This window comes from Telopea speciosissima, chromosome 4, assembly GCF_018873765.1.
Source record: "Telopea speciosissima isolate NSW1024214 ecotype Mountain lineage chromosome 4, Tspe_v1, whole genome shotgun sequence".
NCBI lineage: Eukaryota > Viridiplantae > Streptophyta > Magnoliopsida > Proteales > Proteaceae > Telopea > Telopea speciosissima.
Window position 1 is genome coordinate 15364442 of NC_057919.1, and position 27600 is coordinate 15392041.

The 27600-nt window shown below is 39.3% G+C and overlaps 2 protein-coding genes, 1 long non-coding RNA gene, 1 other non-coding gene and 1 pseudogene across 6 annotated transcripts; 1 reads left to right on the top strand and 4 right to left on the bottom strand.

The window, feature by feature from the left end:
* Nucleotides 1-1637: 1637 nt before the first annotated feature.
* LOC122658507 lies at nt 1638-22032 on the bottom strand. The gene is made up of 3 exons (XR_006332453.1): nt 21874-22032; nt 15283-15295; nt 1638-1650 (listed from the first exon to the last, which is right to left on the bottom strand). It is a non-coding gene; the product is annotated as an uncharacterized LOC122658507 (long non-coding RNA).
* On the bottom strand, nt 4795-12659 carry LOC122658498 (calmodulin-binding protein 60 D-like). 2 transcript variants are annotated; one of them, XM_043853486.1, is made up of 10 exons: nt 12383-12659; nt 12185-12247; nt 11574-11642; nt 11404-11479; nt 9653-9705; nt 8454-8941; nt 6942-7102; nt 6631-6834; nt 5974-6145; nt 4795-5462 (listed from the first exon to the last, which is right to left on the bottom strand). In XM_043853486.1, the coding sequence occupies exons 1-10, from the start codon at nt 12490-12492 to the stop codon at nt 4948-4950; spliced, it is 1911 nt and encodes a 636-aa protein (XP_043709421.1). In that variant the 5' UTR covers nt 12493-12659; the 3' UTR covers nt 4795-4947. The 2 variants fall into 2 exon arrangements, with proteins under 2 accessions (XP_043709421.1, XP_043709422.1); XM_043853487.1 differs by lacking the exon at nt 12383-12659 and having other exon boundaries at nt 11564-11642; nt 12185-12311.
* TRNAD-GUC lies at nt 17700-17771 on the top strand. Its single transcript has one exon. It is a non-coding gene; the product is annotated as a tRNA-Asp (tRNA).
* LOC122658503 (geranylgeranyl pyrophosphate synthase, chloroplastic-like) lies at nt 20388-27330 on the bottom strand. Of its 2 annotated transcripts, XM_043853497.1 has the most exons (3): nt 27311-27330; nt 20548-21711; nt 20388-20503 (listed from the first exon to the last, which is right to left on the bottom strand). In XM_043853497.1, the coding sequence occupies exon 2, from the start codon at nt 21690-21692 to the stop codon at nt 20571-20573; it is 1122 nt and encodes a 373-aa protein (XP_043709432.1). In that variant the 5' UTR covers nt 21693-21711; nt 27311-27330; the 3' UTR covers nt 20388-20503; nt 20548-20570. The 2 variants fall into 2 exon arrangements, with proteins under 2 accessions (XP_043709432.1, XP_043709431.1); XM_043853496.1 differs by lacking the exon at nt 27311-27330 and having other exon boundaries at nt 20548-21761.
* Nucleotides 25668-27273, bottom strand: LOC122658506 (annotated as a pseudogene).
* Nucleotides 27331-27600: the final 270 nt, after the last annotated feature.

Sequence of the window (27600 nt, forward strand, 5' to 3'; positions counted from 1 at the left end):
GTGCTGGCTGGGATGTGATCCAGAAAGAGAAGATAAAAGGAAAGTATATCCCCACAAGAAAGAAAACGTATGAGCAGAATCAATCAATCAATCCAATCAGCAAAGTTTTTACTAAATAGCTTTTCTATTATCATTCTATTGAACATGACGTGTGAAATTTATTATGAGTTATTGAGTAGAAGAATCATCTATTTTACATACATGAATCTATCATTTACTTTGAAAATTTATTTGTTTATATAAACTATTGGGTCCAAATTAAGAAAAACTAAAAGAATATACGATACTATTGATTAATGCTGGAAATGGGTGCCATTAACGCACAATATCAAATCGGATACCATTCAACCCTTTTTACACAATTCAACAAAGAAGCCTATTTCACATAACTCAACAAAGCCACATGATTGTAAAGTTTATTATCAATTAAATTCGGTTTATACAGATTGGGAAAAAGATCTCTATTTGGTGGTGTTTAATTCCTACACCCACTCATAGGGCACCGTGAGATAATGCCTTTGTCCCTGGGTAGATACTCAGACGTGCTCATCCATTGGCCCAGGTGTTTGTGTAGTAGATACTATACGACCAAGTAGAGATTTCTTGCCAGATTATACTTTTAAATCTAAAACTAAAATCAAATCGAAACAACTGAAATTTCATTTTTCAAAATCAAAATCGAACTAAATTAGTTTGATTCGATCTAAACTAACCTAACTGAATTAGTTTGATTCGAACGAAACGATTACATTTTGATTTTGATTTTCAATTCCAATTCAAGAAATTGACATCTTAGCTGCCGGGTTGTGCTACTGCTAGCCTAGCTAGGATGACTTAAAAGTTAGAGGAGGAATATTTTTATGCTTCACTTCCACTAGAAACACATTGCCAATAGGTAGTCATGGCGAACAAGAAATTGGTGAATGTTTTAAAAACTTTTGCTTGTTGTGATCGAACTGTTCAAACATTTTGTTTTCTTCTTCTTATTTTTTTTTTCCTTTCCCGTTTGATACGTAATGTATAGAGCAAACAGTTTGATTCACTCAATCTACCTGTCTAAAATATGTTTTTCATCTTCATACATTGAAGTTAAGTTAGAAGTTGGAACTAGCTAGCTAGGGCTTAGGGGAGGGAGGGTTCATGTTCTTTCATCCCCCTGCCCCTGGTATGCCTGTGGTATATATTTTGAAGGATAGGCTACTATTTAATTGTTGAAGAATTCACACTCAAAATCCCGAAATCCATTACTTTACCTACACATTCCACAATTTGTTTGAAGAACGCTACCTGGGCGTGTGCGATTTGCTGCCCTTGCGCCAGACACAGGGGTGGGTGAAATGACCACCACACCCCCATGCTCCGAAGTAGTGTTCTCTTTTCCATTTATTTATTTATGGGGGTAAAGAATGCTACTTGGTAGCATGGTTCTTTCGCCCAGATACAAGAGCATGCAAAATTACCTATCTCATTCGTGTTGATGTCCTTATGTGTGTTCTCATTGACCCCCACGTTGGTGGAGAGACTACACGACCAATCAGAAATCTCTTACCCTTTATTTATTTATTTTGGTGAAACACATAAACCACATTTTAAGCTAAGGGAAAAGGCTGGGCACATCATCGGACTATCCAACAATGTCTCTCTCTCTCTCTCCCCCTTCCTAGTGGAGACGGATCCTATTTTTGCCACTCCCACCTTCAAAATCCTACCAAAAATAGTGCGACTCTTGCATTGTTCACGGAATTCTTGAATTCTTGCAACCACTATCTGCTTCTCTGTCGTGCTATGTAGTATCTCCAGTAGATACAAGCCACACTCATACTATAAGACTGATGGTTGGATTACTGTGTTGGGGTTGAGAAACAACTCTCCCTAGACCTCGCCGTGGCGGGAGCCCCCCTCCCCCCCTCCAATGACCCTCTTCTAGTTGTTGAATCCACTACTAATAACTCTTGCCTCCATTAGAAAAAAAAAAAACTCTCTATATCGATGTGAGCATCTTATGAATTCAGTATGTGCAAGCGAAAATTAAAAAAAAAAGAAACAATCATATAATAAGAGACAAGATATTTACATGGTTCGGCAATACGACCTACATCCACGGAGTAATTCGAATTTCCACTAAGATCAAGATAAGAAAATAGCAATACAACCTCGCAATTTCTCTCCCTAATTCTCCCTCTGTTCCACATTTTCTACCCTCTCTGTGGAACCTTCTCACCCAACTAAGCAAAATTGGGGTGGGAAGCTACAATGATTCTTCCTTCCTTCCTTCCCCTTTCCTTGTTATCCCACCCTGCTAGATATGGGACCTACTCCTCTAATTATTCCACCCCATACTCTCCTACAAACAAACACAACCTATGAAATGGTCACATCCCAGGTACAATAGTAATGGTTTATTGTTGTGAGACTTGTTCTACAAAAAATTGAAGGATCGAGTTTCTCTACACCGTGTAATTATCCACACCCCATTCCATTTGTACCATCCAATTGAATTAGGGAGGGGTACTTCAGCTTCGTCAGTAGCAAGGTTGGAAATGTAACGATGATCCAAAAGTCATATGGTCACAACATTGGTGGGAAGAGATTCCTCTACTCCAGTGATGAAGGAAAACTTTTTCCATTAAAGAAATGGTAAAAGTTTTCATGCACTGTCGTACATGAAAACGGCCAGCATTAACTGTAGTCAGATTGACATAAATGCCAATTCAAAATGACATAAAAACTCCTACACCCCTTATTTGATGGAATTGATGGGAGAATCTCCCGTGTACACAAACACCTTCCCCTAAAGAAATAGAAAAAAATAATGTAGGTGTAGGTAGAAAAAGTCATTAGCCATGGGAAAGCAGTAAGCTAAGTTGTGACTCAAAAAAACTCTTATCTCATATTGATTGATGTTGGCTCTCTTAAATACATGGTTTTAACACTCAGAAATCAGCAACGTTGGCCTATTCAACTTGGAATAGGACAAGTTTTAAAACCTTGCTAAATATGCTAGTAGATGAGAAGGGATGTATAAGGGTTTCATTTTTCTTCTACCTTTAGAAAAAAAAACGAAGATTTTAAGAGAGGCATAGGAATGATAGATCTTATTAAGTCGAGGTTTTAATTGATTGGCCGGCTCACCTGTGTACAGTGTACTCAGTCACTTGTGAGACCGGGTTGTTTGGTTTGGAAACAATATTCTAACAGTTTACTTAGCCTTGAAACTCCCACCCTCTCACATACACGGTTTACACGACCGTATATGAAAACTTTTCCCTTAGTTTTTTTTTTTTGTTTTTTTTTTTTGGGGCTCAAATCAAAGGAAGCAATAACATTTTTTCAAGGAAGCATTAACATGAAATGGAGAGATTAGGCAGCAGGACCACATTGGCTTGCCAAGAACGCAACTTGCTGTATTTCTTTTCTTTCTTTATTTATTGTCCTGGACCACCAAATAAGCAACCCAACAAGAAGAAGAAGCAGCCTTCCTTGTAAAAAGGTGATTAGCTACATAAGCTTATGAGCATCCTATGTCCTTTGTGGTTCAATATAATAAGTTCAAGAGTTGTATTCCATTCAAGTTTTTAGCTTTTTGGAAGTGCTCACCAAATTTACCAAAAAAAAAGAAGTGCTCACCAAACCACTGAACCATACTCTTGGGGTGCCGTTCTTGGTGTGGGATGCAGGGATCCGCCGTGTGCGTCAACCAATGAGAGCACACGTATTGGCACATTGAACGGTGAAATTTTCTCCATTCATGAGGGACAGGGCAGTCATTCCATCCCCCGCTGGGCGTGGGATGTGGGCCGCAACTTTTCCCTTAATTATTCATGTTGGATCCCAAATTAGCTATAGTGGGATTCTCATTCCCTTCATATACATAGTAATACTTCCATTTAACAATCAATCTTTTAAAACAAAAATCTAAGTATGGTATCAGAACAGATTCCGATCCCGATCCTGCTTCATGTATCTCCTTACCTTTGTGACTTTTCCTCCAAAAGGGCTATCAGGGTAAAGAAGCAATGGGGTATGACGTGAATGAGATAGTGTAAGGGACAATAGATTTGAGTCTGAATTAGCAAAACCAACCTTGAGAGAATGCCGTGATGGACTAACTGACTTGACTTATCCATATCCTTTCGACTTCTTTTCATTCATATTTTATTTGGCTGCTTATGCGGGAACATCTCATTTGGGATTTATTTTTCCTTTTTTGGAGAAGGGCAAAATTAGGTTTTATTTTTTATTTTTAATTATTGAAATAAGAAATTTGCATTAAAACTAAAATCCAAGTACAGTATACTGTACACATCAGCTGTGGATGAGCAAGAGCAATAAAAATCAAGGAAGTATGATTCAATACCTCAGAAATGTCTCAAGCTCTCGGGTTTGAGGACAAAGCATACAAAAGGTATGAGGCAATGACCAGAACCAACAAATGAGTTCCAGAATAAAGATGATTTAAACCATCTGCAACAATAGCGATTATTCTGTTTGAGTTTCTATAACTTCTGTTTAAATTCTTCCCTACCGATTAGATAAATTCACAAAAAAAAGAAGTTGGAATCAAGTCACAACCAATTCATGCTAGTTCTTGTTCAACTTGAAACCCTTAGAATTGTGGTTTCCAAAACTTCCATTATGCAAACTGTAAAACAGATAGAACCTAAGCTAGTAGCATACTGCCCTTCATTGATATAGCTTTTGTTTTCTACTCCCATGAAGAAAACTGTATACCACTTTTCAGGTGTATATAACCTCTACAACTGATACCCTGTTCACATGCCTCAATCCCTCAAGATTGGAAGGTCCATTATTTATTAACTATATACATTTTACAAGAAATTTCACTCTCGACTCAGTACAGCAGCACCATAAGAAAAGAAAAATCTGTGACTACATAGTTTTTAGAGTTAGACCTTACCGACTAAATTTTGAGATGATCACTTGTGGTTAATGATAGTGATAAAACTGTTGAAGTCTTGCCCTCCTAGCAGCAACATCCCTCCGAACTGATATTCCCCACTTAATAGCTGCCCTAAGCTTACACCACCCCATGTTCGGCCTACAACTCCTAGGAATATGTACACTTAAATCAGGCAGCGAAGAAAGTAAACCCGCATTTGCTTCATCACTTGAGCCCACAAACAATCCACTCCCCTGTCTCCATGATGTGTCAACTGGAAATAAACCCTGCCATTGAACCTGAGAAACATCATCACCGGCTAGATGTCCAGAAGAGACAGCAGGGACAAATGGCCCGCCTTGACCCCACTCGTTTCCATCCTTCACATAAGGTCCAATGAAAGAATCCTTCATGTTAAAGCTGTTCCTTTGGACTGGAGTGCATACTTGCACTGAATGACAACCTTGAGTAACAGCAGCTTCTTCCAATTCACCTTGACCTTCCATAATAGATGCTGATATGTTCGTCAAATGATTGAAGCCTGGTTGTGTTGGGAGTTGCTCTGCACGAAATTTTAACTTCAGCTGCTCATGGAAATATGACAGACAATAAAAAGGAACTTGAAAAAAATGATAATAACCAAGAACAAGTGTCTGTTTCTGAAATGAACTAGTCTCAAGGAAATAATATGAGAGAACAAAAACACGGTCTACTGTACAAACCGCTCACATGGCACATGGGATGAAAAAGATGCATTGTTTATTAATAAACAATAATGAGTTGAATTATGGAAGGGAAAAAAGAAGAGGAAACCCTTGATTGAAGCTTCTAAGAATCCTGTGGTACATTCTCACATTATGATGGTCTCACTATAGCCTGAAGCCAGGTGGCCTCTGGCTGGGTTGTGTGGCCTTCTTCAGGCCTTTAACAGTTGGACACCCTTAGACAATCTCCCCATCCTGATATTGATTAAACTTGCAGATCAATAATCATCAATTGGTGAGATGTTAAATAATGAAATCCATGCATATACACGGTATTTCTGGGTTTCAGATGATTCCTTTCAAGGTTACCTTGAAGAATGAGTGGGAAGTCAGGATGCTGCATAGTCTGGCTTGATCCTTGCAAGGAGGAAGCTTGTGGCCCAGGCAATTGCCTCAAATTTCCATCATTTAAAGGTCCATCAATCTCAATCATCTCCTTCAAGTTTTTGTAAGCATGCTGCTTCAAATGCTCCACAAAAATCTGCCAATGGGAGGTGGGGTAGAACAATTCCAAATCAACAAGTACCATGTGCACAAACAATTAGAAAATAAATTCGATAAACCATCTTAAACCATCCCCCAGGTTCAAAGAACCATCCCTTGCCTAATGGACTTTGGAGAGTTAGATCAGCAAGATTCTTGCATGCAGCTTGGTCAATATGCATTTTGAAGCAAGACAATAAATTGCTCTGAACAAAATCAAGACATCAATTTAACCCAAGGTAGACAAAACCCAAATATTTAACATCCATGATAATCTAAGCAAAAGCATGGATGGAAAATATTTGATTCAAGTTAAGCACAGCCCAAGTTGGATCCCTTGACTAGGATAGATAATTGGCCTGAAGTTCGAGTAAAACCTCTGAACCCTAAATCACTGGAGTTGAAAAAAAGTTCTATCAATATCTAATTATGGAGCATAATGGTTTTCATTGCTATAGTGAGTTTCAAGATAGAAATACACACCGTCTGAGATGTGGTGAGGTTTTCCAGTGGCTGATAGCTGTGGCCATCAAGTATTACCCCAACAACCTTGTAAATGGAATTGAACAGAAGACCAACCCGTCTCCCAGCATCGTAATACACATACAGCTTATTATCTAAAACACAAGTTTTTGCATGATCAACAATTGTATCCCAGGTCTTGTTTGACATCCCATTGCCAAAGATCTACAGTTCACACACAAGAGGGAAATCCAGTAATTAGAATAACCATCTTGATTGGAAAAACTGAATTGCTTTTCAATAATATGTTTAAATCATTACAGTTTCCTTACACTGCGCAGAGAGGATTGGTCAGTTATCAGATACCGCAGAAAATCCTGCACCGTTCTGATTCCATTAGAAGTGAGCCGATTATGAAAGGAACCATCTTTTCCAATCTTTTCCAGACGCCATACTTCATCACCAAAGGATGGAGGGTAGTGCTTCTTATACACTGAAGGAACAAACCAAGTTTTCATTGCATAAGAGATAGTCATCCAGTGATTCATTTTCGTTCTTTTCCAGCTATTATCTAGAGAGTTGAACATTGAACAGTATACTTCAAGAGGATCAAGAGAAGAAATTTTCTAGGACCAAATATGTCATAATCCATTGAGCTCAAGCAACCCAGTCTCCCCAGCATGCGGGGAAAATGTACTCTGTTTACAGTGTGCTTAATATGTTCAGGCCAGAGAGCTTGGTGCCAAGAGCAAGCACAGGAACAAAAACAATGTCCTTAAGTTGTGTTAGTTCATAAAAAAATCCAGTAATATGTTATTTCCTGAGAATCCATGTTATCCAGCTGGATAAGAAAAGCACCATGACCCTATTCTTTCCCATATGCCATATCATCATCCAAGGACAGAGTTCGATGCCACAGACACTGAATAAACAAATAAAATTTCAATTCCATAACCTGAAAAATCAACACAACTGATATAATTCTGTTTTATTTTTTGCATTGCTTTTTCAAACAGCTATTCCCAAGGAGAAGGAATCCTAATACTTAAAAAAAAAAAGAACTAGAGCCGCTATCTAAGTGTCAGTAACCACAATTAAGGTTATGAAAAAAGAGTGATTTTTTAATTAACCTGCAGACCAATAGCCAAGGCTGGTCAATCCAAGAAAGAAAGGCCACATGTTTCTCAGAGGTGATTCAAATACGGAAACAGTATGGATAACCTCAGCCTCAGAAACTGAATAAGGGATGATTTCATGAATTATTTGGCTTGTCCAATCAGAACAAAGAAATGTATTTCTGACCACATCTTCAAGATACATGGAGCATGACTTACCATAAATCAAAAGCGAGGTTGTTGGTATATGACAGATCTATGTTTATGATCTTCATGGCTGTGGAAGGAGAATGGTGACACAAATATCTAGAGGATGTAAACAATTTAGTGAAATTCCGAAATCGAAAACACCAAACACTGTAATGGTTTCTAACAAGAAGCCAGTCATGTAAGAACCAAACGAACAAGTAATAGACACTTGGTGCATAATGGGTTACACAAGAAAGTTATCCCTGTGTAATCATACCAGAAAGATGATCCGTATATACATTGAAGAAACTAAAGTTGACGTTGTCAAACAGAAACTAACATGGAAAACCTAATAAAATTTCAAAGGTTCAGAAGCACATAAGAGTTCCAAAAAAATGTTTCCAAAAGATAATTTCCCATATAATACACAATGTTATATGCCTAGGCACTACAGAATATTACAACATAATCAGTGACTATATTCAAGTAGAGGGTTTAAGGTTAAGAGTAACTCCAAGTGATAATGTAATGAGAACTTACATTCTCCGCGGTGATCTTTTACAATAAAAGCTTCACTTCTTGCTTCTCTAATTCTTTCTTCAGAACTGAAACTTCGGATAGCTCTAGCTCCTAATCTAAATTTTCGACTTCGTATCCAACTGGAGTTATCTGTAAAAGCAACGTCACCAAGAGAACCTACACCTCCTCTCAGTGTAACTACTAGATTCCCCGACAGCAATGGCCGTTTACCTTCTCTTTCACATATGACACTTGCATGAAATTGCTCTGCAGTCCAATCGTCTTGTTCGCCAAAATCACCATCAAGGACGATAATATCCACTTTTACTGATGATAAAGGGCCGGATGTGATAACATTCTTGGAACTAGCATCGAGAATAACTATTTGAATGGGTGTACCATTCTCTGCTTCTATTCTGCTGTTTGTGAAAAACGTATGGGGCAACCTACCAATAAAATGCAACTGCCAGCCTCTGGATCCAGATTCCTCAATCTGGTTAACGGCAGGTCTACAAAAAAGTGAACATGATAATGGTCACAAAGCCATTAAAGATCAGAGAAATCTACCCAGAAAAGAAAAGAATACAGAAAAATGGATCAATATACAGATCTCCTGAACATCCAAGGCCGATATTGCACCGCCTCACCAAACCCAACAACCCATCAAAGAACCTCCCAGATAACCATTGACCACACACCCACCCAGCACCAACAAAATAACAGTTCTAGTGCCACTCCTACAGCATATCAAACCCAACCCACCTCACTCTTAAAATCACAAAAAGAGAAATTCACAATACCATTACCTACAACTATACACAACTTAAATTTAGAATTATGGACCATAAAAGATACACAGGATTTGGACACTCAGATGAAACTCAGAAGGACCATGAATACATAGTAGCCACAGATTCCTAGAAAATGTAAATCTCAAACACCAAACAAACTAACAAACGAAAAACCTTGGGCCTACATAGCAATGCATTATTAAAAAAAAAAAAAAAAGGGGGCATAACCAGTGCACGAGGCTCCCGCCACAGCAGGGTCTGGGGAGGGTCATAATGTACTCAGCCTTACACCCTCATTTTATGGAGAGGCTGTTTCCTGACTTGAACCCATGACCTCTAGATTGCAATGGAGCAACCTTACCATTGCGCTAAGGTCTGCCCTCTAATGCATTATTAATAAACAACCACAAACATTTAACAAAGCAATACCTGGGAGATGATTGGATATAGGGTAAAATTACACGTTCCACCTCCTCTCGCACCTAATACAGTATTTTTAAAAATCAAAACGTGCAAATGCATTCAGTAACTTGAAAGAAGTGATTCAATAATCAATAGTTCCAATAAAGGTTTTAAATATGCAACAACCAATTCAAATGCCACTAGACAATTGACAAATTCAGACATATCCAACAAAAGACGCAGTCTAACCTACTGCATTTCATTATCCATAAACATATCGTAAGTATCCTCATTCATTCAATTTCAGTACCCAAATTTACTATTTTTTTTAATGAGCATATCAAATTCATTATAGATCAACAAATAAAACCCAACAAAACAGGTAACAAAGAAAAACAAAGGAAAGGGGAAAGGGGTGCGGGGCTTGCTTCAGAGAACATGGTGATGTAACCTAGAAATAGCCAGAAAAAAACAAGTACACTACCTCGAATTTGTTGAAATACAAATAAAATGAAACCTACAATGTAAAGTGACAAAAGCTTTCCCATCTTCTTAGGGATGGCAGATCTTTAACATCCTTACGAACATCTTAATTCTATGAACGCCAAGGTTTGCCAATTCTATAGCTTATGAATTATCCAAGCAATGACTGCACCAGCATTGGGCATTTGCCATTTGTATCCTCTCGATCCCAAGTGGTTGTTGTAACTGGAATCTTGTTCATGTTTTGGCCATATATGGCTCGGAGACCTCAACCAGCTCTAATATGAAAACTAAAACCTCTATCTGTACTATTGACTCATCAACTATCCAAGAGAACATGATGATTTAACTTAAACATAGAGACATGTTTTATAGTTAAGAGGTAGACAAATTTGAAATGTTGACATGCCTCTACAGTTCTTTCCATATGCTACTATGTCATATTCGTAAAAAAGTTACTTTATTTATGCATATTATAATTACAAACAATAGTAATAGGCATATAAATGAGACATTTCATTTTTTTCGGAAATAGAAGCGTTGGCATGCATTTGACACACGAATATGTTATGCATCTGGAAACAATTTGCTCATTTTGTTACACCAGAAGAGAGAGCAAAATATAAATTTCCAGAATCTCCTTGCCTATGAAACTGAAACATGCAACATATAACAAGAAAGGGTAGAAACAGTGCACATTCCCAAGATTTGATCTAGATCATAATTTTCTCTCTAATCAAGAAACGATCCACAAACTCAGGTGACATGGCACAGAATCCTATAATAAGAATGATGCCAGGAAACCATGCCCCTTAGTTAAGGTAGTAAAGATACCATGCATTTGAAGTTGGGATGGTCAAAGAGATAAGCTTCCATCTCTCTCTTATGGTGACAACCTGGACTGTAACATGAATCCAAAGCACATGTCAAACAAGATTATTATGCCCAGAAAAATGACAGGTAAACTGGCACTGATATGATGAAAACAGACACCACAAATGAAATTTTAATTAAGTGTCTGAACTTTAACCAGGAGCAAAACTCTATAGAACAACCAAATATAAAGATACTATGGTTGAATGAGCAGTCCTCACTGAAACAAAGGAAGAGACACACAGAGGAAGGATTAAAGTGCACAGGATCAAGAAAAAAATTCCAAAAATGCTTTGAGGAGTGACTTCAGTTCAATAGCTAACAGGCGTATGGAATTAAGTTGCAAAATTCATTCAAGAACAAAATTAGTTGGACTGTTAGGTGAGTCTAAAGAATTGTAGTGACACTGAGACTTATCCTACCACATTCCTCAGAAAAGGTTCCAACTTTGCTAAGAACTCTTGCATGGATAATCCTTTCATCACCTCTCTCACGACACTGCCAACAACAGAAACTACTTTCAACACCTGCTGTGACAACATAACAAGGAAAGACGAACCAAAGTAATAGCTAAATGCTTACAAACACGCACGTTGATAGTGTATGACATCGCTTTGATTCCTGAACTGGAACATCTAAACCATCGTTCTCCTCGTCAAGAGACTCAAGACACCTTTTAGGTACCATCAGACGAACCAAAAAATGATAACTGAACCCAGTACACGGCAGCCAGAATCCGAAACCCTTAAATTATCAGCTAAAAGGTCCAAATTCTGCTAAAACTATGCCTGTGAAATGCCAGGGGATCTACTATAAGTAGAAATGATGACTAACCAACTGTAGCGAAGGTGCATGGAAGCTCTCATTGGAACCGTGAACAACACGCTCATCAACATTTCCACTTAATCAGAAAGTATCATAGGCAGCAATTACACAGAAACAACGACATTTTGAAATTGTCCATAGAAAAGCAGAGGGGAAGGTGAATATCTTACATTATTAAACATAGCACATTCGGAGGTTGGAAAATTATCCGAATCAAAGATTCTACAAGTCGAAGATACTCAAAGAGTGCGGTTGCAGAAACAAATAGAACAAATAATAATCGAAATGAGAGCTGAAACTCCAATAATAAGCCAAAAAAATAAGGAACCCAGAAAAAATAAAAAGGGGGTGGAAGGGAAAAATAAATAGTTCTACGCGTACCTGAGTTTGAGACTTCGAGTAGGACTGAGTAGCATTCTTTGCAGAGAAAGTTGGTGGAAATCGCAGAGAAAATTCAAACGCGCTTTTCAGCCTTCACTTTGATGATGAAATGACTCCATGAAAGTGACTTAGATTCGATGTAATTCGAATTTAGTTAGAAAGGGGAAATTGAAAAAAAGGAAATAAATTTCATCCCTGAAGAGTGATGACACGTTCTGTTTTGCTTCTTTACTTCGCTCAGAATCTCTTTCGAGCCCAACTTTTCTCCTTCTTTCTCTTCGCTTCTGCTGTAAAAAGTTTTTCATCACGACGACACTGCACACGGATAAGATAAAACAGATGCTCGAGGAATTCTTTCTCTTTAGTCTTTACATAAAAAAGGTGGGACATATCTCCACTTTTTCCCCTTTTTCGGAAGCTTAAATGATAAAACACCCTCTCCTTACCAGCTTTATGCGGGAAGGCCTGCATGTGCGGAGCACTGGAGAGCTTCAAGTAGAGCTTTTGAAAATGTCCAATGGAGAGCTACTGCTAGTCTGCTACCACCCTTCCTCGAATTTTCACCTACAAAGTATAGAAAGCCACAATGCGATTCGATTCCATTCATCGGCTTTTCGATAAGAGAAAAGTTGCGAAAGAAGGGTAGGGACAAGGGACTCAGACATCAAGACCAAAATATTTCTAAAATTAAAAGATCTTTTGTCTGGTTCTGGTACGCCGTGCAAGCTTGCATTTTTGTTCTTACATTTCTTCTATTAAAATTATTCTATCCAATCACCTTTTTCTTCCCTCCCCTCCCCTCCCCTCCCCTCTTTCTGGGTTTTTAAAATCGGGATACAATTCATAAGCCAACGCAGAAAAAAATAAAAAATTCTCAACTGGGTTGTTTTGTTTTCTCTGTTCTTTCTTGTTTGCTTTGCAACAGCAATGATCCAAGGCCTTTGCTTCTTATTTGTGCTCGATTTGATGCTACTTGCACGAACAGAGCTGATTCGTGATGATATTCATGGCTATTTCATACGTTCGAGCAGTTATTTAAGGTATACATTGAATAGTAGAATAAAAATGGTGAAGCTGCAAAAAAAAATTCCTTATTTCTGGACTTGATAGTTGCAGCATTCCATCGATAGCTCCTCTCCGAACTGGTTCGGAGGGATTTGCAAGGTTTCAAAATCAGGAATTCATTCCCATCGATTTCAATTCGAATTATCTCAGAATCTGTTGGATTCAAATGGAATTGATCAAACTCGATTGGACTCGTTAAGCATAGAATTGGGGTTAATCAGAATCAGACCCGTATCGATCCCAAGTCATATAAGCTTATTCCGATTCAATTTTTAAAACCCTAGAGAGTTGAGGTCGAGTTTGATCAACTGTGAGACCAGAGATGTAAGGGCAGAATGCCTTCATACATGTTGCTAACGGTAGGAACCTTTCATCGAAATCGATCGAAAATTGCATCGGACCAATTGAAAACTACCGAACATGGAAAATCGAACTGAAACCGAACCCAAACCAATAAGAAATTGTTATCAATCCGAAAATCATACAAAAAAATGTTTTCTTTTTCCTTCATAATTATTTGTATAAACTACATATATATCGATGGGAAAACAAACCTAAACCGAGCTACATATCAAATGGATAACAACTCAATAAGAGAAAATTGAAATAAGCCAAATCCAAACCGGTCTGAAATCAAACCTTCCCTTATTGGTTTGATTTAGGATTCACCCATTTTCACCCCGAAATTGATTCAACACAACCGAAACTGAACCAAACCAACTAATTGACACCCCTAGATAGACTTTAAGATCCCCAACCTATGTGTGAGTTTCAGTTTTAAAGGTTTTGGGAAAATTACAAAAGAATTATTCAAATTTGGGATCCAATTTATCAAATTATCCATTCAATCTTTCCTCTACCTAAATTACTTGAAATAAGTTTGGATAAACAGACGCACCCTCACAATATTACCCAAAATAGTGCACTCCTTCACACCACCTACGGTTTGTTTTCATTTTTACCCTCTATTTTCTTCTTCCTCCAACCCCCCCCCTTTCTCATCGCTGCCCTTCCTCCACCGTTTGTGCCTATGACTTCTCCCTACTCAACAACTGCAAGGAGGTTGATAACCCCTCTTCTGCTGGCTCTCTTCTCCAATCGTCTGATCACCCTCCTCGAATTCCATGTATGTCAAAAAGAGTTTGCCAAATAACAAAATAAAACATTGAAAAAATTTAGTACTAAAAGCGTGAATGAAGATGCATTGGCATACATAGAAGGGAATATAATAAAACCTGAGTATAAAATTTGATATGTGGCTTATACAAACCATTACCTCGATTCATATGGTTGAAATTACCACATCACCTTCTTCATGACAAAAGCTTACGTGCTAGTCTAGAGATACCCTATAAGTTACGATCTACTGGTTTACAATACCTTTCCCCTATTTTTTTTCATTTTCACATGAAGTATTGATTTTTACAGAGTTGGGTTAGAAATAGGATGGGCTAGGTCGGGTTTTTAAAACCCTAGGTTCTGTCCAGGATCCTCAATCCTCAATCCTCAACTCAGTTCCAGCCCCGCCCAAAGTGTGGTTGGGATATGAGAGCCTAGGCTTAGTCCATCCATGTTCGTATTGGGCTGGGTTGGGCCCCATTTTTGACATATTCCATGTTACATCCCCACCCCTCCTAATTACATTGTATTATGTTTATGCCACGGCGTTTCTTACTCGAATGTTAAATTTAATTCCAAGCAGAGGTTGTCAAGTGGCCAAATAAAAGCATAGACTACCCTTAAAATTGGATAAAAATCCTCTGCAGTGCAAGATCAGTGACAGTGTGGCCTTCATTGCGTGCCACATGGAATGCTACAAGATCGGATGGTGCGGCCTCCATTGCAAGTCATGTGGGTGGAATGCTTCAATCCTGTGGCTGTTATCAGTTTGTTTTTTTCAATTTAAATGAAGGCTGCACCATCACTGCACCGCCCGATCTTGCACTACAGAGGATTTTTATTCTTAAAAATTAAGAGAGTGCAGGTGCATAGACATACATTGAGAGGTATGCCATTAAACAGGAAGAGACCTCAAATCCACACCTCAAGCGACTCCAATTTCTTAAGCAAGGCATACAACTCTCCAGTATACCAGAAGCTCCCACTTCCATGACTAGTTGACTACAAGTGGAAGATGTAAAGGATCCAAAATAAAAAGTATAAGGGAAAGAAGGGATACCAATGGAGCAAAGCAATCCCTATCTCAATGCTAGAATCAAATATTGGTGTTCAAGACATGTCTACGAGGTTTTGAGTTATTCTCTATTTTAGGCAAACTACAGGGGAGATACGTATAATTTTCTAAACAAATACAATGATGGGAATTTAAGTTCAATGCCAAACTCACGTACCTCATTAATTCACATTCCTCTGCTTCTCAAAGGCGTTGGCAAATTGAGGGGATAAAGATTCGGTTGTGTGGAAATCTTCGTTTCTAGAGGACGTCCTCAGTATTGTATCTTCCCTTTTGTCCTCTGGGCCCTCATATATCGCTCTGTTTGTGGGGGTTTTCGTGCCCAAAAAAAAAAAAAGGTGTTCGATGGAACTTGGATGAGCATCTTCCAATTAAAAAATGAATAGCTAGATCAAGCTGACCTAATACCCTTAGTCCTTGTTTGTTTGACGGAGAAATATGGAAAAGGAAAAAAATGGTGGGAAACTTGTACTTGTGTCCTACAAATTACCACAGATGTGACAGTTTGGTTATATGAGGTGGTAAACTTCTTAACAAACTCATTAAATGCATTTATTCTTATCTAATGACGTTGTATTATTCATGGAAAAGTTACTTTTGAGTCTATCTCGCTCTTCTTATTTTTTTTCTTTTCCATGGAATCCTATCACATGTCCATTTCCTTTCACTTCCATTAAAGCGTACCCTCACTACAAAATACATATTTTATTATTATTTTTTTTTGTCTTGTCAGTCCAACCCATAACATGTGGGATCCACCCTCACAAATTTCCCACCCCTTTTTATCTATCAAACAAATGGGCCTTAATGATTATTCGTTATGAACCTTAAAAGAATAAGAGATGATTAATATGTAACAAGAGTTAAAAAACTTTTCTGGGAGATTTCTAATACTCATCAGATTTTATTTTTTAAAAGGATAAAAAAGATATGGATTGTAGATACTGAACTCTATTACATAAACACCGAATATGGACATCATATTTTTTGGTACCCATCAGATCTTTTGTTGTTACCAAAAAAATAATAATAATCAGATCTTTTGTTAAAAGGACAAAAAAGACACTGCCGAGCTGCCCGACAGGATCTTACTATCAAGACACAACAAGGCAGGGAATGGCCGTCTTACCTCTGCCCAAATGTCTTGCTATGTCTTGGCAGTAGAGGATTCAAATTGCGTCTGAGGACCTTGGTTCTCTTCAATTCAGATTTTCTACGGCCTGGCTACCCGTAGCGGCCTGAGAGGCGCAGACACAAGGCTTTGTGTAATGTCCGCCTTATCAGTGCCCGAATGCCTTGCTCGAGTGGGGGTAAGATGGTCATTGCACACCATCTTATGTATGCACCACTCAAGCCGCCCTGACAGCTAGGCCGTAGAAGATCTGGATCCGATTCTCTTCCAAATGTTTCTTCTACACCAAAAAAGGACATTTCAAGAAGGACCGCATGCGGTTCAAGCGACAGTGATACGTTCATTAGATCATTTTTGCTATTGTGTTGTAGGAGACCTTGAACGGTCCAAATCCAGTAGGAATAGTGTTGAAGATGCAGTGCAACAGAAAGGAGTCAGACATCCTTACGTCTAAGTACTTATATCACTTGCCATAATTGTACTTAAGAGAACTAAAATTCTCTATCAGGGTATTGGTAATAGACTTATTAGAACTGTAATCTCTGACCATAGTACATTCAACAATTGACCATCTGATGCCCTCGCTAACATTAGGGGGTTAAGAAAATCTTTTCAAAATTGAAAGGAGTAGAAATAAAATAAATTTTAAATCTACTTATCTTGTAATTAATTTTCTTATTTAATGGTTTTTGGGCAATTTCCCCAAAAAAAAAAAAAAAACCCCACTATGATGTAACCAGATGTGACTAGGCACACCATACTGTACGATTTAGAATCCGATCAACTCCTTTACGAAAATGCCAATCACATGTGGCGATTATCCACAGATCCTACAATGTTCAAATCACTTTTGATGTTATTATTTACGTTAGAGTTGGTGAAGTTTACAAAATTTTTAGTTAAAGAAAAAGGTTGGGCACATTGCCAGTATACAATAAGTAAAGCCCACTCTCTCTCTCTTCCCCTCTTTGAAATAATCTCCATGCCCCTCATGTATGATACCCAATATCGTGTGTATGCTCCAATTGGTGCCACATGCTAACTTACAGCGTATGGGTGATGATCGTATCCCTCTTCTAATTACTTATTATATCTATCTTAATCGTACAGTAATATACGAAGTCGTTGTAGTATAGTGGTAAGTATTCCCGCCTGTCACGCGGGTGACCCGGGTTCGATCCCCGGCAACGGCGATATTTTTAATTTTTTCCCCTCTCATTTTCGTGCATTGGATTCCCTCCAGAAATCGGAAGAATGGACTTTTTTTTACAGGTTCCTCTGCATCATCCCCCATCCCAGCCAGCTTCCTTACTACTGCAAATCTGCAATAGCAGTACAGCTCCTTCTCAATTCAGGTTCACTTCAGAGTTTCAACTGGTATCTGGTCATCAAGCTTGTCCAGTTCGATTCTCTTTCTTTTATACCTTGAGGCTTTGGGTATGCAAGAGAGGTTTTTTTTAAGCGAATCCAAGATCCCAATCTGTTCCTCTACAACACCATGATCAGAGGATCCTTTTTTCTGCGTGCCTATGAGGACCAATTGGAGCTAAGACATGGGAAGGGAGTCCATGGCTGCATCACAAAAACTGGGTTCGTATCTAATCCTTATATCCCGAGTCCTGAGACGCTACCAAGTCTTCGATGAAATGTCTGTAAGAGATATAGTGTCTTGGAACAGTATGATCGCAGGACATCTCAGACATGAAAAGTTTATGTTGGCAAAGACGTACTTTGATCAGACTTCCACTTCGGGGACGGTTGAAGAAGCGAAGAGGTTGTTTACAGAGATGCCCATGAAAGATGCTGCTTCATGTAATTCATTGATCTCTGGGTAAACTAGGTCAACGAAGTGATCTCTGCTGAGAGACTGATTGAGCAGATGCCAAAGAAAGACAAAAGAAGTGGTTTAGGCCCAGTGAGGTGAGACCTTTCTAAGCATACTCACTGCTTGTGCTAATTTAGTCGCACTAGAAATAGGAAGCTGGGTTCATGGTTATATAAGTAAGAATGGAGTTAAATTGATAAGAATCTTGGGACTGCACTTATAGACTATGCAAAGTGTGACGACATGGAGAAGGCTTTTGATTTCTTTATTAACAATGGGAACAAAAAAGAAAGATGTGATAACTTAGACTGCAGTGATCTCCTTGAATGGGGTGGATTGCTAGAGGTGGCTGAGAAATTTGTAAAACCATGCCCCTTGAACTTGATTCAGTCATTTGGGAATCCCTAATCAGCATCTAGCAAGTTCATAAAAAGGTAGATATTTGAGCAAGTAACAGAACATCTATTGTCGATGGATCTTGGGAACAAAGGCAATTATGTGATCCTCTCATACATCTATGCTTACACTGGTAGATGGGCTGATGGTGCTGAAGTGTGGAGATTGGAGGACAAAGGGATCAAAAGAACTCAAGGTTACAGCTCTGGTGAAGTTAACTACCAAGTTCATCTGTTTATCTCTAGTGACACATCACACCAGCCATCAACAGAAATCTATGAAATGCTGGATTTGTGGGCTGGAAGAATGAAGGTATTGGTGGGTTATGTACCAAAGGATTTCTTCAGTGAGGAATAACATTGAATTAGAAGGTTTTAAGATTACTCTTGAAAATAACAGAGGAGAATTGCTGAAGAAAAGGAAATTGATTCCAATGAGTTGGACTCCTTATCATGTCAAGAAAATTGCATCGATCTGCGATGAGGAATCTTACCAGGCTATATGCTATATGAGCTAGACAACCTTCAGTCAACTACTCTATCCTCCCATAACTTCAAATCAATTCTTTCCCAAAAAGGTGAAGAAAACACTTACCTCTATTAAGGAGAAGATCATGCAGAGAGAACAATGAATAAATGTTAAGATAACTCGATTTTTTTAGGCGAATTTCTGATTCAGGCAAGATGTTATGAAGGAAACTTGATCCAACTGATGAGTATTAAATTCTGATCAATTCACACTCATACCTATCTCTATTAAGCAGAAGATCATGCAGGAAGAACATTGAATAAATGGTTAAGATACCTCAATTTTTTTAGACCAATTGCTGAATCAGGCAAGATGTTTTGAAGGAAACTTTGATTCCACTGATTCGGAATCCATATCACATAAATAGCAATCCTCTTCGGAGAGCCAAAAGGTGAAGAATGAAGTTCTCCATGTCTTTTCAACATTTATGCAGGTAATCGGATTAATTGCCCCGCCAGCGAATCTTGACTTAAAATCCTGCCAATGAATATCTGCTTCAAATCGAATCCTGCCAATGAATATCGAATTTGGATCAAATATTGTCGATCCTGCCAATGAATAGTTGCTTCGAATCGAATCCCACCAATGAATATCAATTCCAGATCGAATTTCACCACTGAATATCGAATTTGGATCAATAATTGTCAATGAATACCTACTATGGATCGAATCCTGCCAGGGAATTTCTACTTTGGATTGATTCACATTCACACCTACCTATATTAAGGAGAAGTTCCCTCTCATCTTCCTATGTTGATTCTTGAGAATCTTGACTAGAAATTTAGAGTGTTTTACTTGCTACTGGAACTAGTTAAACAAGAGCTTATGTGGAACTCCTTGGTTTAGTTTGAAAAAGTAAAGGAGAGTCAAGAGTATTCCAACAAATCTTGTTTCAGTTGAAGGAAAAACTGCTGTGGGCTTGCGAATCTTGTAAATATCTCAGAATCTGCTAAAATATTGAATTGACAGAATGGGATATTGAATCTAAATCCCCAAGAAATCTCAAAGACATTGAAATTAGATTTCCTAGAAGTTCCAAAACAGAATAATTATATCATGAAAGCTAAAGATCATGAACACATAAATAATGGATTGAAATGTTTCATGTTGAATAATCCTGCTTGACTTGATACAACTACTCATTAGTCCTTTTATTCTTTTTGTTTCTCCTGACATTGTTTCTCCTATATCCAGATAGTTCCCTAGACCAATGAACAAGCAAAAATTTTCCCCAGGCAATAAACTAGTTCTGCCTGTAAGCAATGTAGTTCGCCAAAGCAATCAGTGGAGCCACTTTCTCTGGTTCGAATCCAGAGAGGAGTTCCTTAGCCTCCTTGTTTAGCTTTTCAGCAAACTCCTGCGATTTCTCCAATCCAAGAAGCTTCGGATATGTGACCTTGTCAGCCAACAAATCCTTGCCGGCCGTCTTCCCCAACTCTTTTGATGATTTGGTGACATCAAGGATGTCATCCACCACCTGAAACAGCAATCCGATAGACCTTGCAAACTTCCTCAGCCTCTCGACTTGCTCATCAGATCCACCACCAAGGATTGCTCCAATAACAACTGATCCTTCAAGCAAAGCAGCAGTCTTGTGAATGTGAATGAACTCAAGCTGCTCCAAACCCACGTTCGACAATCCAGCTAAATCAATATCCACCACTTGACCTGCAACCAGGCCCTCTGTCCCAATCACCTTCGCTAATTCTTCGACGACACGGACAATATTCGCCGGCGGCACCCCAACAGTCGCCGTGGCGATGTGCTCGAATGCGAAGGCAAGCAGAGCATCTCCGGCTAGGACCGCCACGTCCTCGCCGAAGACTTTATGATTGGTGGGCTTCCCCCGCCGAAGATCATCGTTGTCCATACAGGGGAGATCATCATGAATCAAGGACATGGTGTGGATCATCTCCACCGCACATGCGGCCGGCATGGCCGTGCCTTCGACGCCTCCGACGAGCTCGCAGGCAGCAATGCAGAGGATTGGACGCACTCGCTTGCCGCCAGCGAGGAGGGAGTAGCGCATAGCTTCATGGATCTTCAGGGGGTCCCTGAGGGAGACAGCGGCATCGAGGGCTTGATTCACAGAAGCTCCCTTCTGAAGCATGTAGGCTTTAAAATTGAAGCCTGTCTCCATCTGGGGGCTTTCACCTTCTTTCAGCCTCTCCTCTTCCTCGGCTACATGAACTGCAGAGATGGAAGCGGAAGAAGAAATAAAGGGTCGTCGTGCCCTGGAAGATAAGGGAGACATGGGAAACCTCCGCAACGGGTTAACCATCGAGCAAGTTGGGAATCTGGATATGCATGCATGGTTAAATATCGAGCAGGTTTGAACCAATGAACCCAAGTTTGCAGAACTCATCCTTCACCCTTTCCCTGCCGAATTATCACTCAATCCAGAAGAAGAAGATGAAGCAGAGCGAGAGAGAAAGGGGGTTTGGGTTCGATATTTAAATCCAGCTGCCAGAGATTCCTCTGTATTTCAATCTTTAACTCCTCTGCTAAAAATGGAAACTTGGAAGAAACTGTGTGTCAGTATACACTAGGAAGTACAATGAATGCAATTTGTGTATGTGAAACCCAGTTCATTTCCAAAAGAATTTCCAAGAAAGCTTGAAACGTATAATGAATGCAATTCGAGTGTTGATGTAAAGAAACCCGCAATCCAACACCATATCTCTTTCTGCCTTTTACAGGTTACATGACACTCTCCCTCACCACTCACAACCATATCTCTTTCTGGAATCTGTGTCTGCCTTTCACAGGTTACAAATCCTCTTTCTCTCTCTCTCCTCCAGAGGACAGCAAATACGCTTAAGTATGGAAATTTTGGTGCCCGCTCAGAGATCATTATCTACGCTCCTTCCTTATCTTTTTTGTCCTTTTCAAAAAAGTGAAAATTATAAAATGGTACAAAATTAACCAAAAATAGGTTTCACTGTACAAAATTAACGGGAAGTTTTCTGTCCAGGACACTCCCATGTGTCTATCTCTCTCTTTCTTAAAACAAAGGGGTAGAGGTGTCTTTTCACATGGGGGGAGAGAGATAAATTCATGGGTGTGCTGACGTAGGCCACACAAAGATCTTTTTCCCTCTTTATATTAGCAAATGAGAAAAGGAATGCTAACTAGTTTGGCTATGCCGCAGCGTGTAACTGTGCCAAACACAATCACATGCGAAATGATCGTGTCACTTATGGTGATATGATGTTTTGATTGGATTTTCGATTCATCATTAACTATTGATTGGATTCTAGGTTCATCAAACTATCTTTCTCCAGTCGAATCAAAGGGTTAAATCCCATCGTTTAAGAGATTCTCTATTGACCGTAGGTGAAGAGTAGATCTAAACTGAAAAAATATTTCAGCTTGCGTCTGGGTTTGGTAGAAGATATCTAATATATCATTTTGGAGAAAATTTATCCTTCACCATGTGGTGAAGGTTCAGCCACCAACCTAGTGTTCACAAACCCCTATAGGGTTTAATTATGTTGACCAAAAAACCCTGCCGATACCTCCATGAGCATCTGAAACCCCTTGTTGAATGAGAATCCATTCACCGAGAGGGAATACTCGGTCCTATCATATTTGTTACTCAACAAAAGATTACTATCTTATTATTATTATTACTATTTTTTGGAATGAAGAAGAACTTTATTATGCAAAATATGCTACAACACATGGTTGGAGAGCAGACATAACTCACGCAACCAAGGAGTGGAAACCAGCCAAACTGTAGAGCATTTAAGCGACAGGGCCATCCAGGCCAAGGAGTCAGCCACAGTATTGATCTCCCTTGAAACAAAAGAAAAAATGCAAGAAGTGAACAAAGATGATAAATGAGAAATATCATCCACAATAGACCGAATTAGTAGTGGTGAAGGTGTGCTTCTAGCCGTTAAAAGTCTGGTAAGAGTTAGATTATCAGACTCTATAATAATTCTCATATGGCCAAAGGATTATAGGTCCAATAAACATGCCAAAGGATTATAGGTCCAATAAACATAGATGTACAATCAATGCCTCTCCCATCAAAATATATACGAATACCAATGGAGAAGACATTGCATGAAGAGGCAAATCCGTAGAGGATCAGGATCGTCTCCATGGAGCAGGGAACGCCCAAGGCGCTGCCAGCCGTTGGGCTGTACCGTACACATCCCTAGGCATGCGCCTAGATATGTGCAACACAACTCAACCACTAGATGCCCCTGGTAGCACCCTAGGCGCATGCCTCCCTGGAGACGAGCTAAATTCACCCGTAGATTACAATCTTATTCAGTCTCGTAAATACTTTCTCCCGAAGCATATTAGGACTATGACATTAATTTATGTCCATCGATCTAGATTTTGCCAACCACTACTTAGTGCGGTTAGTTATGGACCTATGGTGCTGCTTGTTGAAGTAGTGACCGCTGCATGTCTTGTGTTTGAGACCCCTAGTAGGACTATGGGCCCTTTCTTCCCCTCCTCCACCCCCTCATAGTTGGCGTATGGGCCCTTCCTTGATAGGATAGAACCCAAAAAAAAATCTAGACTTCGAAATACATTAGGTCCCAATGACAATATTAATTCTTGTAGTATTTTCACTTTTCCAAGTCCAGAGTTTGGTATAAAAATTATCCTGAAATTGATCTGAGGAGATAGTATTAAGCCAATGATAATCATAGAGTTTATTCTCGTACACAAACCTTGGATAATAATATCCTTTTCTTAATATTGAAAATAAAAAACCTTCCAATTCATCTTATTCTACAACACTAATGTGCACAGCTATCCCTCGCTTGTACGTGGCAGTGATTCTGGCAATCTTATTACCGTCAATCGAAGCTTCACTCGTCGATCCAGTAGACCTTTGCGGATCTGACAAGTTTGTTTGAAATTAGACTATGGCAGCATGTCGGCATGCGTGGGCAGTATGGCATTAGACCATATGGCACAAATGGGGCTCCTTCTATTGGCACGTATGTGCATGCGTTTAAAATTAGTAGAGGCTACAGTCTTTTATCTAGGGAAGTGGTTGTGATCCAACCCTTAGTTTGGATGACCCAGTCAATGGCATGTGAGACTGGGTCAATTTCTACTCCTCGATTTTGGATACCGTATATCCATACCTTGCGTTTATCATGTCTTCTGTCATGTATTTCGTTTTCATGTGTTCGGCATTAGATGCACATGAATGAATAGCCCTCTTTCTATCCAAAAAAAAAAAAAATGTGCACAGCTAATGGAGCAAATTGGCAGAGTATTTTGTCCTCTTATTTTAACCAACAAGAATATGTGGTCCCTTTCGATTTTCTTTTCTGGATATGGACATTCGTCAATTTCATTTTCCTTCTTTCAACTTTGTTTTTTAGAATTTTACCAAAAAAACTTTGTTTTTTAGAAAATAAGAGTTGAGTTTCTTTTAAGGGCAAGAGATCTCCTGTGGGCATAGGAGCCACACAACCAAGTAGCATTTTTTTTCTTCGCTTCTTTTAATGAGGCAGGTTGAATGTGACTGAAATTTTGGGATAGGAAAATCCCAACGTCTCTTGTTGTCATATCCAATTTTAGATTAAAAAAATAGAATTGATATTATGACAAATATAAAATATTCAAAAATAAAAAACTAAGAAAAAAAATTTTGAACGACCGAGAGAGTATAAAAATACATGAGGTTAAATGATTGAATTTGAGTATGAAATTATTAGAATAGTTGAATCATGCTTTCAAATGGCACTATTATGTCTAACAAGTGACAACCTATCTATTTATGTAGATGTGCCCATCAAAAGAAGCTTTTGTTTTGAGATAAATGTGGAAAATAAATATTTATGTGCATAAATTATTATGTTTTTTCCTTATTTGAAAGCCACCTTATATATATTTTAAACATTTTATTTTAATATTTTTTAAGATTGGGGTTTGCATATTCTTCAATAACAGGGATGACAATAGGGTTCATCGGTGGAATTGGGTTTGGATATCCTAACCGATGATGAAGGATTGGTTGCATGGTCTCTACACAAGCATCTAGGCCAATGGAAGAGGATGCTCTAGATATCTACCCAGGGGGCAGAGGCACATTTCATGGTGTCCTGTGAGAGGGCATAAAAAACACTACCAAGTAGAGAACTTTTTCCCATGGATTTAAATATAGAATTTGCCAATGGCATCCAAACCATTCTCTATATATCCAATGGTCTATACTGTTTCACCAAATTGGTCTATATTGCTACATCCCTAATCACATGGTCACTGTTCATTACACCTTTTGCCTTGTGGTATCTGGATTGTTCTGTTCCTGCACAAATAGACAAGCAAAAATTTTCCCTTTTTACCAAAAAAAAAACCAAAAAATTTGCCTATGAAACAAACTAGTTGTGTCTGTAAGCAATGTAGTTAGCCAAAGCAGTCCGTGGAGCGCCTTTCTCTGGATCGAATCCAGAGAGAAGTTCTTTGGCCTCCTTGTTTAGCTTCTCAGCAAATTCTTGCGATTTCTCGAGGCCCAGAAGCTTGGGATATCCTTGTCAGCCCACAAATCCTTGCCGGCTGTCTTCCCCAATTCTTGAGATGATTTGGTGACATCAAGGATGTCATCCACCACCTGAAAGAGCAAATCCGATACACCTCGCGAACTTCCTCAACCTCTCAATTTGCTCATCGGAACCACCACCATGGATTGCTCCAATAACCACCAATCCTTCAAGTAAAACAGCAGTTTTGTGAATATGAATAAACTCAAGCTGCTCCAAACCCACCTTAGACAACCCAGCCAAGCCAATATCCACCACTTGGCCACCAACCAAGCCCTCTGTCCCAATCACCTTCGCTAATTCTACGATGATACAGATGATATTCGCCGGGGGCACCCCAATAGTCGCCGTGGCGATATGTTAAAATGCGAAGGCTAGTAGAGCGTCTCCCGCGAGGGCCGCCACACCCTCATCGAAAACTTTGTGATTGGTGGGTTACCCTGACGGAGATCTTCATGAATCAAAGATGTTATAGCAAACACCAACAAAATCACGAAAAGAAACAAGAACCAAGCAAAAGAACACAGAGATATAACGTGGTTCACACACCAGTATGGTGTGCTACATACACGGGCGAAGAAGAAAATGATTCACTATGCAAATCGGAGAAAAATTACAATGGAAACTCTCAAGAACACCCAAATCGGTGCTGCTGCTCTCTCTTAGAAACCTTAGAACGAAAACCCCAAAATCTTCCTCTCTCTTTACAATAAAGCGGGTAAGGAACATAACTACTCTTCCATCGGATCCGGGTCGAACCGTACCGCGGGGGCTTCGCCACCGCACCCCCAACGAGATCAGTGATGGGCTCGATAGGCCTAAGCCTTTTGCTACCATCACAGATCTCAGAAAAAGTTCCTTTCGGGTCGCCACCAAAAATGTCGGAGTGGGTCATTCTTCGAAACAGGTCCAAGAATTCGAGACATACATAACAAAAGACATGATAGTGGATCATCTCCACCGCACATGCGGCAGACATGGCCATGCCTTCGTCGCCTCCGACGAACTCGTAGGCGACAATGCAGAGTATAGGACCCACACGCTTGCCGCCAGCGAGGGAGTAGCGCATAGCTTCATGGATCTTCAGGGGATCCCTGATGGTGACAGTAGCTTTGAGGGCTTGATGAACAAAAGCTCCCTTCTGAAGCATATAGGCTTTGAAATTGAAGCTCATCTCCATCTCGGGGCTGTCACCTTCTTTCCGCCTCTCCTCTTCCTTGACGACATGTTCCTTGACGACATGAATCGCAGAGATGGAGGAAGAAGAAGAAGAAGTAATAAAGGGTCGTCGTGCCTAGGGAGATAAGAGTGACGTGGGATTCCTCTGCAAGGGTTTAAAATCGAGCAAGTTGGGAATTTGGATATTCCTTCATGGCAAAATATTGAACAGGTTTGAACCAATGAACCCAAATTTGCAGAACTCATCCTTCTCTGTTTCCCTGTCGATTTATAACTCAACCCAGAAGAGGAAGAAGCAGAGCGTGAGACAGACTGATAGAATACGAGAATAAAGTGAGAGAGAGAGAAGGAGCTTGGATTCAATATTTAAATTAAATCCGGGTGTGAGAGATTCGTCTGTATCTCAATCTTAACTCCTCCACTAAAAATTGGAAATTTGGATCTTCATAAATGACAATGAATGCAATTCATATATATCAAACCCAGCTCATTCCAGAAGAATTTCCAATAAAGCTTGATAATGAATGCAATTCATGTATGTCAAATCCAATTAATTTCCCGAAGAATCTCCAA